Source organism: Prinia subflava, chromosome 1 (genome assembly GCF_021018805.1).
Source record: "Prinia subflava isolate CZ2003 ecotype Zambia chromosome 1, Cam_Psub_1.2, whole genome shotgun sequence".
Taxonomy (NCBI): domain Eukaryota; kingdom Metazoa; phylum Chordata; class Aves; order Passeriformes; family Cisticolidae; genus Prinia; species Prinia subflava.
In genome coordinates, this window is record NC_086247.1 from 116,981,844 (window position 1) to 116,994,987 (window position 13,144).

Sequence of the window (13,144 nt, forward strand, 5' to 3'; positions counted from 1 at the left end):
CACACCTCGGTAACAGTGAAAATGTGATTATCAGGATATAGAAATTCAAATACAGGAAATCAAAGATAATCTGCAGAAAGGTTCCAAAGTGTTTCTGAAAGAGCTGTAACAAAATTGATGGAAACAATGGAATGAAAAGAGGTGAAGAGAGGATTTTAAATCTTGATATAAGCATACTCAGCAAAAAAAAAAAAGGATTAGCACTTAGATAGTAATGAGGAAAGCATTATTTTTTAATCAGAACATGGTTCATTTAATAACAATCAGTGTATTTGTGTCAAGCTAATAAATGACTAATGGATAAAAGATGTTACCAGCACTATCAATTGCTCCTTGGCCAAATGCAAAACACCTGCTGCCTTTAAGCAAGACAAAGTTTGTAGGCAAAGAAAGGTATTGCTTTGGGTTAGAATAGCTGTGCTTAGCTGGGAAAAAAAAGAAAAAAGAAAAGAAAGAAAAAAGAAAATAGAAAATAGAAAATAGAAAAAAGAAAAAAGAAAGCTGGAAAACAACCTCCAAGCCCCCAGAAGCTGAGTTCAGCGAGATAGTTTCATCTATGTTTAGAGACAGAGAGATTTGCAAGGCCCCAGGTGACACTCTTTGCTGCAGCTGAGTGGAGGAGTGTACCAATTACTGTCTTGTAACACAGAGAGGTCTGAGAGAAGGGGATGCAAAGGTAGTCATACAATACCAGAAAATACCAGCATTTCTACAGAGCATGGGATTTTATTGTCCAGTATGCCTCTATTTTTCTTCTGGTTTGGTGGGGAGGAAGGGAAATTGGGGAGGTTTGGGGTTTTTTTGGTTGAGTTTTTAAAAATCTTTATTTTCTTTTTCCGCCAGACCTGTGAGATTTTGTTTTAGGAGAGTCGTTTGGGGCTGGAAAGATGGGTAGATGTTACTTAGGCTCATCAAGCAGACAAGAAGAAAGCAAAAAACATGTCATGAGAAACTATGATTGTGGGTTGCTGTGGTTTTGTGCGTTACTAGTAAGTAAGTGGGTCTAATGTGTGTAAATTGCTCATAATTTTTCATGCTGAATCCTAAAGAAAATCTGGGGTTTTTTACATGACCTCATGTCTCCAAAAGGGGATTGACACACTGCATCCAGGGCTGGGTTTACAGGATAACTTCTTTGCTAACAGGAATGCAACACCAACTTTACCAGTATCTATTGATGAAGTAGGAGAGTAAGATAAATATTCATTTACACTACTGTAAAAACTGCATAGATGAGGCCTTCAAGGCTGAACTGGAAAAACAAAAATTACAAGACCTTGCAAGGAGCGTGAAAGGACAAAAGCATGCACATCATGGTTTCTGTCATGATCCATATGAATTTTTCAAGTTTGAAATCAGACTGCCACAACACATCCATGCTGTTATGAATAAAACCAGGAAATCTGGAATAGCTGTAAGAAAAAAAGAAAGTGTAGCAGCTATGAAACTCTGATTTAACAGAATCTAGAATACCATTTATTCTGTTAACAAGCCACAGTTTAGCTGATTTATTTTTTTTTTCCCCTTTCTCTCAGTGGTTAATCAAGGTTCAGCACGCCATGGACAAGATGCATATAAACACACAGAAGATGTAATTCCCTCACGCTTGTCAGGAAAATCTACAAACGCCAGAAAGGCTCGTGTCCGAAAAGGAGACAGAGGAGTCCTTCAACTTTATTGGGATGGAGAGTCCACTGGGACACACATTGCTGGGTTTTCTCTCTCGAGGTTTCAGAGGGCGCAGCCTCCTTCTATGCGGAACTCCCGGCCGCATGCTGCCCCCTTCCTCTCCCCACAGCTGAGGTACCAGGGAGGTAGAGCCATATCCCCCCCTTGAACGTACTATTCTACCCCAAAGTCCAGAAACTCTGGCTGTGCAGACCTTTCTCTGTATCAGGAGCCGAGCTGGCTGGGCTCTACAACAAACCCGCTGCCCAAAGTTAGTAGAGACATCAGGACCCATTTCAGAGACGTTACCACCCGTACCTTCACGCATCAAATTGTTTGTAAATACGTTAGCTTTCCCCTCACTGCCCTACACCTCACGGCCTGGCCGCGAGTAACTCTCACAGCTCAACTCCAGAATGTGAAAGACTCATCCCGCTACTGCTGCAAGAAGCGGCTACTACAAAAAAAGCACCTCAGCCGAAGCACTTTAACCTCGGCCCCGCCCCGCCGCTGCCCCGCGCTTGCTGAGGCGGGGCCGGCGGTGGGCGGGGCCAGGCGCGGTGCGCGCGGCGCTGGCGCCGTGACGCGCGCCTCGGGACGCACCAATGGGAGGCGGCGGCGGCGGCGTTTGAACGGCGCGTGGCGGCGGCAGGCGCGGGCGGTGCCGCCCCGCGGGGCCGAGCGGCCGCTCCTGCGCTTCCCGAGCGCGCAGCGGGGCACGGCCGGGGACGGCCGCGCCGCGGCGAGACGAGGCGCCGGGCGTGCGGAGAGGGGGAGCACCGAGCTGCGGGACGAGGGAAGATCCCGGCCGCTGCTGCCGCTGCGCCCGGATCCTTGCGGGCCCTCCCGCCTCCGCCGGGGGCTCGGGCGGTCACGGGAGTTACCCCGCTCTGCGCTCGCCCTTCCGAGGAGGTAGGGCCGGCCGTGCGGGGTGCTGGCACGCTGTGCCTGCGGTTAGAGGAGCAGGGGGCCAGCTGCCGGCGCCTCGGCAGGGCCCGGCCGAGCTCTTGGCTCCGGCCCCGGTGTTTAAAGCCCTCCCCGGCCCTGCCGCGGGCCCCGAGCGTTTCGCGGTTCCGCCGACGCTTGGCCGGGGGCTGCTGCAGCTGCGGTGGGAATGGCTGGAGCCGTGTGTCCGCTCCTGGGTGTGTGTGTGTCTGCTTTGTGTGCACCTCCGCTCAAAACTGCCCCGAGCTTCGCTCGTCTGTGCCTGTGCCTTTTCTTTTGGCGTTGAGGGAGCGCGGTGCAACCCCAGCTTTATGGCTTCTTCACCCTTTCCACTTTTAAAGGTAGAAGATGGCAGAAAACTCGAGAAAGTCCTTCAAAGACAGTCTGAATGATATAAAACAACGTATGAGAGAAAAAAGAACTCAGAAATGGTCAAGGCTGGGTAAAACTACCCAGTTCTCCACCGTAAAGGCCAAAAGAGCAAGTAAGATGCTTAAATATTTTAGGATTTTTAATTTGTTTCGTTTTCAATCCCATTTGAAACACTCACTGTTGTGTTGCAGCCAACAACTCCAACAAAATGAAGCTCATACAAGCAAACAACAGAGATCTGGCTCTGTCCTTGCAAGAACAAAAGCTCAAACTGAGGGAAGCTGAAGCTACCATTCTTCAGCTAAGGAAAGATTATCACATCTTGAAGGCTCAGATGTTTGACTTGCAAAGAAATTATAGGTTCCAGCAGGAACAAGGACACGTGGAGGTATTTTTAACAGTAACTACATGAGCTGGTGAAGCTGAACATCAGAATCTGTACCAATCCGTGGATGGGTATCTTTATGATCCTAAATGTTTCATAAAGCATTACCTCAGTATGTTTAACAGGGTTTTTCCCCCTAACTGGGTATGCTGGTTTGGATCCCTTGACATCTGGTAATGAACTCTTTTTTTTCTCATTACTCTTTCTCATTTACTTAAAATTAGAAAGAGTAAACATAAGATCTTAAAAATCTAAATTAAAAAAAAAAGTTTATCTTCTGTGAATCTTATAGGGGTTTTATCACATGTGACAGAGGTTTCTTCAGATTTTAGTTAGCTCATAATGCTGATAAGTTTGTAGTTGATACTAGAGTATGATAGTAACAGTGTTACTGTCTTTCCTTTGTCCATTAGAATCGACTGTCAGCCTTGAAAGAGATAATTTCCAAAGTCTCTCAAAATTTACTTGACTCAGTCACTCTCCTTGGCCCAGCAAAGAATTTGTGTTCCATAGACATGGTAAGTGCCTTTTCCTCTTGAGGAGCAGGGCTTCTGTTACTTGTTGCCTTCACTCCTTCTATCACAAAGGCCCACAGATGTTCAGATCTGAACCCTAGTTCCCAGTATCCCAGGGGTGCACACTGTGGGGCTGTGCCAGTAGGTTGTAAGTGGGATTGAGGCTCTGCTAGGTGGTGGTTGAAGCACCCTGGTTGTCTGGGGTTTTGTGCACAATTCTTTCCCCTGTCTGCTTGCTGTAGGATTGGGCTGGTGACAAATGTGCTTCTCAGCTTCTGTGCGGGAGCTGAAAAGGTGGCTGGGTAACACCCACAGCACTTGGTGTTAGCCAGATAGAAAGAAAGAGTCAAGGGCCTCTGTGGTCTTCCTTGAGTAACTTGGCTGTCTTCTAAAATTTGAAGATGATACAAGCTTGTTTCAGCCATTTAATCACAGTAAGATTTATTTTGTTGACAGAATCAGAGGGTGCTTTCTCCAGGTCCTGGAAATAGTGGCAGTGTCACAGGACCAACACATTCAATGTAAGTATCATTGATTAATGCCTGTTTATGTTTTGAAACTGTGTTACAGGAAGTTTAATCTTCTGGCTGGAAAAAGGGAAGAAACCCAATGTAACAAAACTGTTCCTTGTAATTAACTGTATTGCTGTTCAGTAAACACTACCTTTGGTATTTTCTCTAGAGGACCTCTAAAATGTGTTCTTGAAGATAGTCCTGTACCTCCAAGTGGGATGGAAGCTGATGGTGACAGAAATTCTTTGTCAAAGATCTGTGTGGAATCTGACAGTGACGTTTCCTTTACCAAAATAATTCCAAGTGAAGGTAACTAAATCAAAGTGTCAGATATTCCTCTATTTTGAATTAGAAAAATAATGTGTGAGTACAAGTTTAGAAAACTGCTTCTTTTGAAGGAACTGACAAGTAATTTTCTGCTTATTGTCAGAAAGGGGAAATACCAATGCTGTCCACTGGTAAAATGTTGGAATGAAGATGCCCAGCAAAATAGGGAGGAATTTGAAATTCCTTTTTTTTCTCTATACATGCAGTCCAGTTTTATTATCTACCAAACAGTTCAACCACGTAAAATTATCTTTAGACTGTTGTTAGCATTTATGAAATCAATAAAAACCTCTTAACAAAGCAAAATATTCAGGAAAATAAATGACCTGTAAATAACCTTTCCAAAAGGAACAGTTTAGAGGAAAATACTAGTGTTACATTATCTAACTGCTTTCTGCATGGAAAATATATTAAACAGAGCTTATCTCAATTGCCAAATCCTAGTTTATAAAAATCTGTGGAGAAAACCCAAAGAAGAGTCTGAATTTTTGGCAGGCTCAGAATTTTTGCACAAATCTTAACATGGTTTTTCTGTCTGGCTTTGACACTTTCCCTTCAATTTCAAGGACAGCCATCTGATTTTCATCTGAACAACACAGAGCCAGAGCTGGAAAACGTTTCTTCAAGTGTAAAGTTTGGATTTGGTAGCGTGTTACCAAGAGGTGTGTCCACCAGACGTCACTTTTCGAAGATGAGGAACCTTGATGTAGTTTGTAATAGTGTCTTGGAACATTTAGAAGCACCTGATTCAGTAAAAGAACTTTCTGAAGAGAATGAAATTAGGCTTGAGGAAAGTCTAGAGAAGTGTGCTACAGGAGATATAAATGAAGATATTCCTCACTTGAATGAGAGCAAGGTCAATTCAGAACCGGGGTTGAGGCAGAAAAATTCTGAAACTACACAGTGCAAATTAAAACGTAATTTTGATCTTAAACAACCGGAGCGTAAAAGCAAAGAAAACCCTCAACGAAGGAAAGAAAAGTGCCAGAAAGGAAAACTGGAATGGCCACTTACTTCCCAACAAAGACCAGGAAAACTGGGCAAAGAAACTTCTAAAGAAAAGGGCAGTTTCTTGGGTGGTATCAGTGATGCTTATGATTTTCATTTGGAAGAGAGTGTCCATCTTACACCTTTTCGACAAAACAAGGTGAACAACAGTGATACTGAAGTGGAGGACGAAGAAGACTCAGCTGAAACCAATACCATTGAGTCAAGCAGCACTGCAGGGGACTCAGATGACAGCCTCTATGAGCCTTACAAGAGTAAATCTAAGAAAAGGCAAAGCTCAGTGGGTGAGAGCCCTACATCACCAATCCATCCAAGGCCAAGATCTAAAAGATGTTTGGCACAACGTGAGCAGAAGCTCTGTCATCAAGAAGAGAGTGAAAACAACAAATCAAGTGATAAGCCTATTAGTAAGTGCAAAAAGTGTTCTGTAATTGGTTTTGTTTCCTTGAAAGATGACATTGTTTAGGAGAATTGAGCTTTTTTATTTTAAGGAGTTTTTTAATAGCAACTAGACAAGTAATGTTTTTAGAATGGTTAGATTTTCTTTTAAGCTCACTTACCTGAATGAACTGAACTGTGCCTAATTTCTTCACAGGACAGCCTTCTGAGCCATCTCGTGGGCATCTCTGTGATGTTACCAACACAGCTGCAGTGCTCCCCAGCACTGGGGATGCAGATATTGTCCCTGAAGGTGAAGGACTTCAGTCTCCAAAATGCAAGCGGCGAAGCTGTTCTGTTACTGTAAACTACAAAGAACCAAGTATTAGAGCGTAGGTGTCTTTACTTTCCAGTTTGATATAAAGTTCTTGACATTCCATCCAATAGAGGATTTGAAAGGCGAGCCATTCAGGAGCAGGGGGGTGGAGCCTCCTCCGTTCCTGTCTGACTCGTTATAAGAGACCACCGGGGAGCGCGGCGACCCGGAGCAGGCAAACAGGGTCACAGCAGTTTGCGCAGGCAGGGCAAGCAGGCAGGGCTGCAGGTTCTGGCTAGTTTGGTGTGGTGTTTATATTGGTTGATTAATCTTGGGCCTTCTCCTAAACAATGGTCTTAACCCGGTCAAAATCTGTGGTTGGTACAGGTGTATGTGACCAAGTAGAGCCCTCCAAAAAGGATGTGTCTGTACAGACCCATTCCTGCCCGGAGTGTTTGAGCTTATCAGTGGCTTCAGGGGGTGTTGTGGAGAAGGCCTGCCTACGGTGTGAACAAGTAAATGACCTCCTTTCGCTAGTGGCTGAGCTTAAGGAGGAAATTGAAAGATTAAGGAGTATCAGGGATAGTGAAAGGGAAATAGACTGGTGGAGTTCAGCCCTTACATCCTTAAAGGAGGCCCACCAGGAGTCAGAGGACTCATATGCCTCTCACTCTCAGGCAATAGAGGGGCACCTGGTAGATGAAGGGGAATGGGAATGGGTCCCTGCTCGGGATGGTAATAACAATAATCCCTCCTGCCCTCCATCCCCTAGCCAGGTGCCACTTCAGAATAGGTATGAGGCCCTGGATCTAGAGAGCCAGACAGATAATTTAGAAGAAAATTATCTGCCCAGTGAGACTTCCAATTATGACTCATCAAAAGAACGGATTATCACCTCTAACATCAAGAAAAAAAGAAGGGTGATTGTAGTGGGTGATTCCCTTCTGAGGGGGACAGAAGGCCCCATATGTCGACCTGACCCATCCCACAGGGAGGTCTGCTGCCTCCCTGGAGCTCAGGTACAAAACATTACTGAGAGACTTCCTAGGCTGATTCGGTCCTCTGATTATTACCCACTGCTGATACTCCAGGCTGGCAGTGATCAGATTGAAAAAAGGAGTGTCAAGGCGATTAAAAGGGAGTTTAGGGCACTGGGTCAAGTGGTTGCTAGAACAGGTGTACAGGTAGTGTTCTGCTCAGTTCCTTTGGTGGCAGAGAAAAATGATGAAAGGAATAGGAGAACCTGCATCTTTAACAAATGGCTCAAGGGTTGGTGTTATCGGCAAAATTTTGGATTCTTTGATCATGAAGCAACCTTTATGGCACCTGCTCTACTGGAATCAGATGGGATACATCTCTCTGTTAAGGGCAGGAGGTTTTTAGCTCATGAACTGGCAGACCTTATTGAGAGGGCTTTAAACTAGGTTTGAAGGGGGAAGGGGATGCATCTGGGCTGTCTGGAAGCAGGCCCAAGGATGATAAGACTGTGTTAGGGGAGAAATCAGTAGCCCAGCTGAGGTGCATGTACACCAATGCACGCAGCATGGGTAACAAACAGGCAGAGCTAGAGGCCATGGTGCATCAGCAGAACTATGATATTGTTGCCATCACTGAAACGTGGTGGGATGACTCACATAGCTGGAGCACTGCACTGGATGGCTACAAGCTCTTCAGGAGAGACAGAAAAGGGAGAAGAGGTGGAGGGGTGGCCCTTTATATTAGGGGAGTTTTGGATGTCATAGGTATTGAAACTAATGATGATGAAGTAGAGTCCCTATGGGTAAAAATTAAGGGGAAGGCCAACAAGGCTGACATCCTCCTGGGAGTCTGCTATCGTCCACGCAACCAGAAGAGGTGGACAACTTATTCTATAAGCAACTGAACAATGTTGCAGGGTCATCAGCCCTTGTTCTTGTAGGTGACTTCAACCTACCAGACATCTGCTGGGAACTTAATACAGCAGAAAAACAGCAATCTAGAAAGTTTTTAGAGTGTGTGGAGGATAACTTTTTGTCACAACTGGTGAGCAAGCCCACCAGGGGAGGGACTATGTTAGACCTATTGTTCACAAATAGAGATGGACTGGTGGGTGATGTGGAGGTTGGAGGCCGCTTGGGGCACAGTGATCATGAAATTATAGAATTCTCGATAATTGGTGAAATAAGGAGAAATATCAATAAGATCTCTACACTGGACTTCCAGAGGGCAGACTTTGGCCTATTTAAGAGACTTATTCAGAGAGTTCCTTGTGAAACAGTCCTTGAAAACAAAGGAGTCCAGGAGAGATGGGTGTATTTCAAAACAGACATCTTGAGGGCACAAGAACAGACTGTCCCTGTGTGCCAAAAGAAGAGTCGACGAGGCAAACGTCCAGTCTGGATGAGCAATGAGGTTTTGAAGGAACTTAGAAATAAAAAAAAGATGTATCACCTTTTTAAGGAGGGTCTGATTTCTCAAGAAGTATTTAAGGGAGCTGCTAGGGCATGTAGAAAAAAAATCAGGGAGGCTAAAGTTCAGTTTGAACTTAACTTGGCAACTTCTGTTAAAAACAACAAAAAAAGTTTTTACAAAATATCAATGATAAAAGGAAGGGTATAACCAGCCTCGGTTCCTTATTGGATGAGGCAGGCAACTTAGTAACTAAAGATGAGGAAAAAGCGGAAATGCTTAATGCCTTCTTTGCCTCAGTCTTTATTGGTAGGACAGCTTATCCCCAAGATAACTGTCCTCAGGGGTTGGTAGGTGGTGCCAGGGAACAGAATGGTCCTCTTGTTATCCAAGAGGAGGCAGTCAGAGAGCTGCTGGGACACTTGGATATTTATAAATCGATGGGACCAGATGGGATCCACCCTAGGGTGATGAGAGAGCTGGCAGATGAGCTTGCGAAGCCGCTCTCCATCATTTATCAGGAGTCGTGGCTCACTGGTGAGGTACCAGGCGATTGGAAACTGGCCAATGTGACACCTGTTTATAAAAAAGGTAGGAAGGAGGATCCTGGTAATTACAGGCCAATTAGCCTGACCTCAGTACCAAGTAAGATAATGGAGCAGTTCATACTGAGTGCTATCGCACAGCACTTACAAGATGGCCAGGGTATCAGACCCAGTCAGCATGGGTTTACAAAGGGTAGGTCAAGTCTGACCAACCTGGTCTCCTTCTATGACCAGGTAACTCGTCTGCTGGATGCAGGAAAGGCTGTGGATGTTGTCTATTTAGACTTCAGCAAGGCCTTTGACACCGTCTCCCATAGCATACTCCTAGATAAGCTGGCAGCCCACGGCTTGGACAGGAGCACTCTTCTCTGGGTTAGGAACTGCTGCATGGCCGGGCCCAGAGAGTGAAGGTGAATGGTGCAGCATCCAGCTGGGGGCCAGGCACCAGTGGTGTCCCTCAGGGATCTGTACTGGGACCAGTTCTATTTAATATTTTTATAGATGACATGGATGAGGGCATTGAGTCCTTCATTAGTAAGTTTGCAGACGACACTAAGCTGGGAGCTTGTGTTGATCTATTGGAAGGGAGGAGAGCTCTGCAGAGAGACTTAGATCGGTTGGATGGTTGGGCAGAGTCCAACAGCATGAAGTTTAATAAGTCTAAGTGTCGAGTTCTACATTTTGGCCACAAAAATCCCCTGCAGCATTACAGGCTGGGGACAGTGTGGCTGGACAGTGTTCAGGCGGAAAGGGACCTGGGGGTGCTGGTCGACAGCCGGTTGGACATGAGCCAGCAATGTGCCTTGGTGGCCAAGAAGGCCAAGGGCATCCTGGCCTGGATCAGGAATGGTGTGACCAGCAGGAGCAGGGAGGTCATTCTTCCCCTGTACTCGGCGCTGGTGAGACCACACCTTGAGTACTGTGTCCAGTTCTGGGCCCCTCAGTTTAGGAAGGATATTGAGATGCTTGAGCGTGTCCAGAGGAGGGCAACAAGGCTGGTGAGGGGCTTGGAACACAAACCCTGTGAGGAACGTTTGAAAGAGCTGGGGTTGTTTAGCCTGGAGAAGAGGAGGCTTGGAGGTGACCTTATTGCTCTCTACAACTTCCTGAAGGGAGGTTGTAGACAGGTGGGGGTCGGTCTCTTCCACCAGGCAGCAACTGACAGAACAAGGGGACACAGTCTCAAGCTACGTCAGGGAAGGTACAGGTTAGATATTAGGAAAAAATTTTTCACTGAAAGAGTAATAAAGCACTGGAATTGTCTTCCCAGGGAGGTGGTGGAGTCACCATCTCTGGATGTGTTTAAAAAAAGACTGGACATGGCACTTAGTGCTATAGTCTAGTTGAGGTGTTAAGGCATAGGTTGGACTTGATGATCTTACAGGTCTCTTCCAATCTCATTATTCTGTGATTCTATTTAGACCTTGAAAAGAAGACCTTGACCTTGAAGAGCTCATTCAAAGAAGTCTAGAGTTAGTAATACAGCCTTAGTTCTTGTGAAATGGAACTCACTAGCTAAAAGTTATCGTTTTAAGTGATGTAGGAAACAGAACTCAGTTATGCCTTTTTTTTCTCCAAACAGGAAACTGAGGAGAGGAGATCCATTTACAGATACAAAGTTCCTGCGTTCTCCAAATTTCAAGATGGAAAAAGATGCTAAACGGAGTTCTCATAAGAAAAATCCTATGAAAAAATATGATGAGAAATTAGTTAGTTGTCTTTGAGATTTTCAGCAAAACCATGCTTCAGTCGTGAAGAAAGTAATTTCCTGGATGAAATATTTGTTGCACAATATGTTATATAAATATGTAAATAGTTGTGTGTCTAGTATTAAGGATATCAGATTAAGGGGGCCTGGATTTATTCTAGTGACTTATTTTTAATGATATGGGTTGGTTACTTTTATAACTAAAGTGATTCTATTCAAGCTCCTTTTGAACGGATCTGGGAGTACAAGAGAAATCTGATGGACGAGATGGGGAATGTCATTATATGGGTAAACTTTAGGCACTTAAAACTTTTTGGGCAGGAAGTATTTTTAATAACTGTTTGTACAGATCTTGCTTATGTATGGTTGTAGTTTCATGTCGAATCTTACAATAAACATCTTAGTGTTTGGAAAGAGCTCTGAGTGGGTTGGTGTTCTTTTGGCCATTTCCATAGTTGCTGCAAGGGCACTAAGGTCAGCAGTGGGCATTACAGGCCTATGTATTCTGTTCCCATCTTATGTGGTGGCATAGGCACTCTTTAGAAGCAGCTTAGCAGCTGCAATTTCATTCTGTAGCTGCAGCTCTCAAAAGCAGCAATTTAGGCTTAGTTGGTCCTGCATTGAGTGCAAGTTAGAATCAAGCAAACAGAAACAAAGCAAATTTCTCATGGAGGTTGGTGAAAAAGGCTCCACTTGGGTCCCCACTGTTGCAGGACATTCATAGGAGTTTATAATAATTTTGTTCCTGCTTTGCCCAGTGCCTTTCCCAGAGGAAGAGGTGGAACATCTGAGCTTGTGCTATTTGGTGCCACACTAGGCTGCATATGAGTACAACAGTGTTATCAACTGTCCACCACTCAACAGACTTTTACTTTGATACACACTTAACTATTAATGGGTTTGTGAAAACCCAAGTAAAAGCTGCATTCCAAGCAACTAATGGGAAAACACAAAAACTACAACCTTTTCCTCTGTTTTGTAAGACTGCTTGTCCTACTTTAGTAGGTGCAGGATCTCTCCCTTTCTGTAATAAAACTATTAATTACTATTTTATTTGTAACTTCTTCTATGGCTCTCAACAATAGTACTACCTGCTAGTACTGAGTGTTTGAAAATAGTTATTCACAACACAGCCTTCAGATGTTTGAATGGAAACTCAACTTTACCTGTGTATCCTAAAATTCTAGCACAAGGCCTCACCACCTCTGTCTGGAATTCTAGTACTAGAGGGACTTAAGCAGAGTGGTTGAACTATGTAAGTTAGAGCCTGGTGCTAGTAATGCCAAGGTTGTGGCTCTAATCCCTGTATCAGCCATTCATGTAAGAGGTGCACTGAAAGATCCTTAAGAGTATTCTGTGAACCTCAGGTGCTCTTTCATGAAACAAATCTGCAGCAGCTGTGTTATCAGGGAAAGAAAAAGAGCAGGGTCATTGCAGAGCAGCCCAAGGTAGGTGTGGTGGGTCTAGTTGGTTTTTTTGTTACTGGATTGAGCAAGCTTGAAAAACTGAAGTGATGGAAATGTGTAAGGAAGAAATCAGTCCTTCCTCATCTCAGCTGCTTTGGAAAGAAGCCTTCAGTAAAACAGCTCTTGGCTACTGTTGCTGCCCTCAAAGCAACAGTTTCATATCTCTTCCTACTCTATCTGTCACACAGTGGATGGGAGCAGGCTTTGTTGATGTGACCATAAGCGACCGTCTAGTGATGGTACAAGCTCAACCTGGACTGCAGCTTGCTGCTCCATATATTATGTACTGTGAGTAAAGGACTCTTGAAGGCAAATATGGGCAAATAGCATAAGCCTGCTCTGAAGTGAAAAAACCAAAACTTTGGAACTGCTCTGTCAACAGCACTGTGCTTCAGTGACCATAAGGCTGGGAATGCTGCTTGCACTGAGCACAGCTCAGCTCAGCCCATCTTGCTCTTGGTGAACTCAGAGGCCATTTTGCAGATTTTCTATCCTCCCTGGAAGAGGCACTGACAGCACTCCTGTAGCTTCACTGCTTGGTTGTGAAATTGCTTCAGTATGGATGTTTGTATCACAAGTACCAAGTAATGAAAAAAAGAGACCAAAATAAG

General features: G+C 44.7%; 1 protein-coding gene across 1 annotated transcript; it reads left to right on the forward strand.

Moving 5' to 3' along the window:
• Positions 1-2,444: 2,444 nt before the first annotated feature.
• SGO1 (shugoshin 1) lies at positions 2,445-11,465 on the forward strand. The gene is made up of 9 exons (XM_063420672.1): positions 2,445-2,580; positions 2,955-3,097; positions 3,177-3,373; positions 3,784-3,888; positions 4,342-4,406; positions 4,567-4,706; positions 5,291-6,139; positions 6,328-6,502; positions 10,942-11,465. The coding sequence occupies exons 2-9, from the start codon at positions 2,962-2,964 to the stop codon at positions 11,081-11,083; spliced, it is 1,809 nt and encodes a 602-aa protein (XP_063276742.1). The 5' UTR covers positions 2,445-2,580; positions 2,955-2,961; the 3' UTR covers positions 11,084-11,465.
• Positions 11,466-13,144: the final 1,679 nt, after the last annotated feature.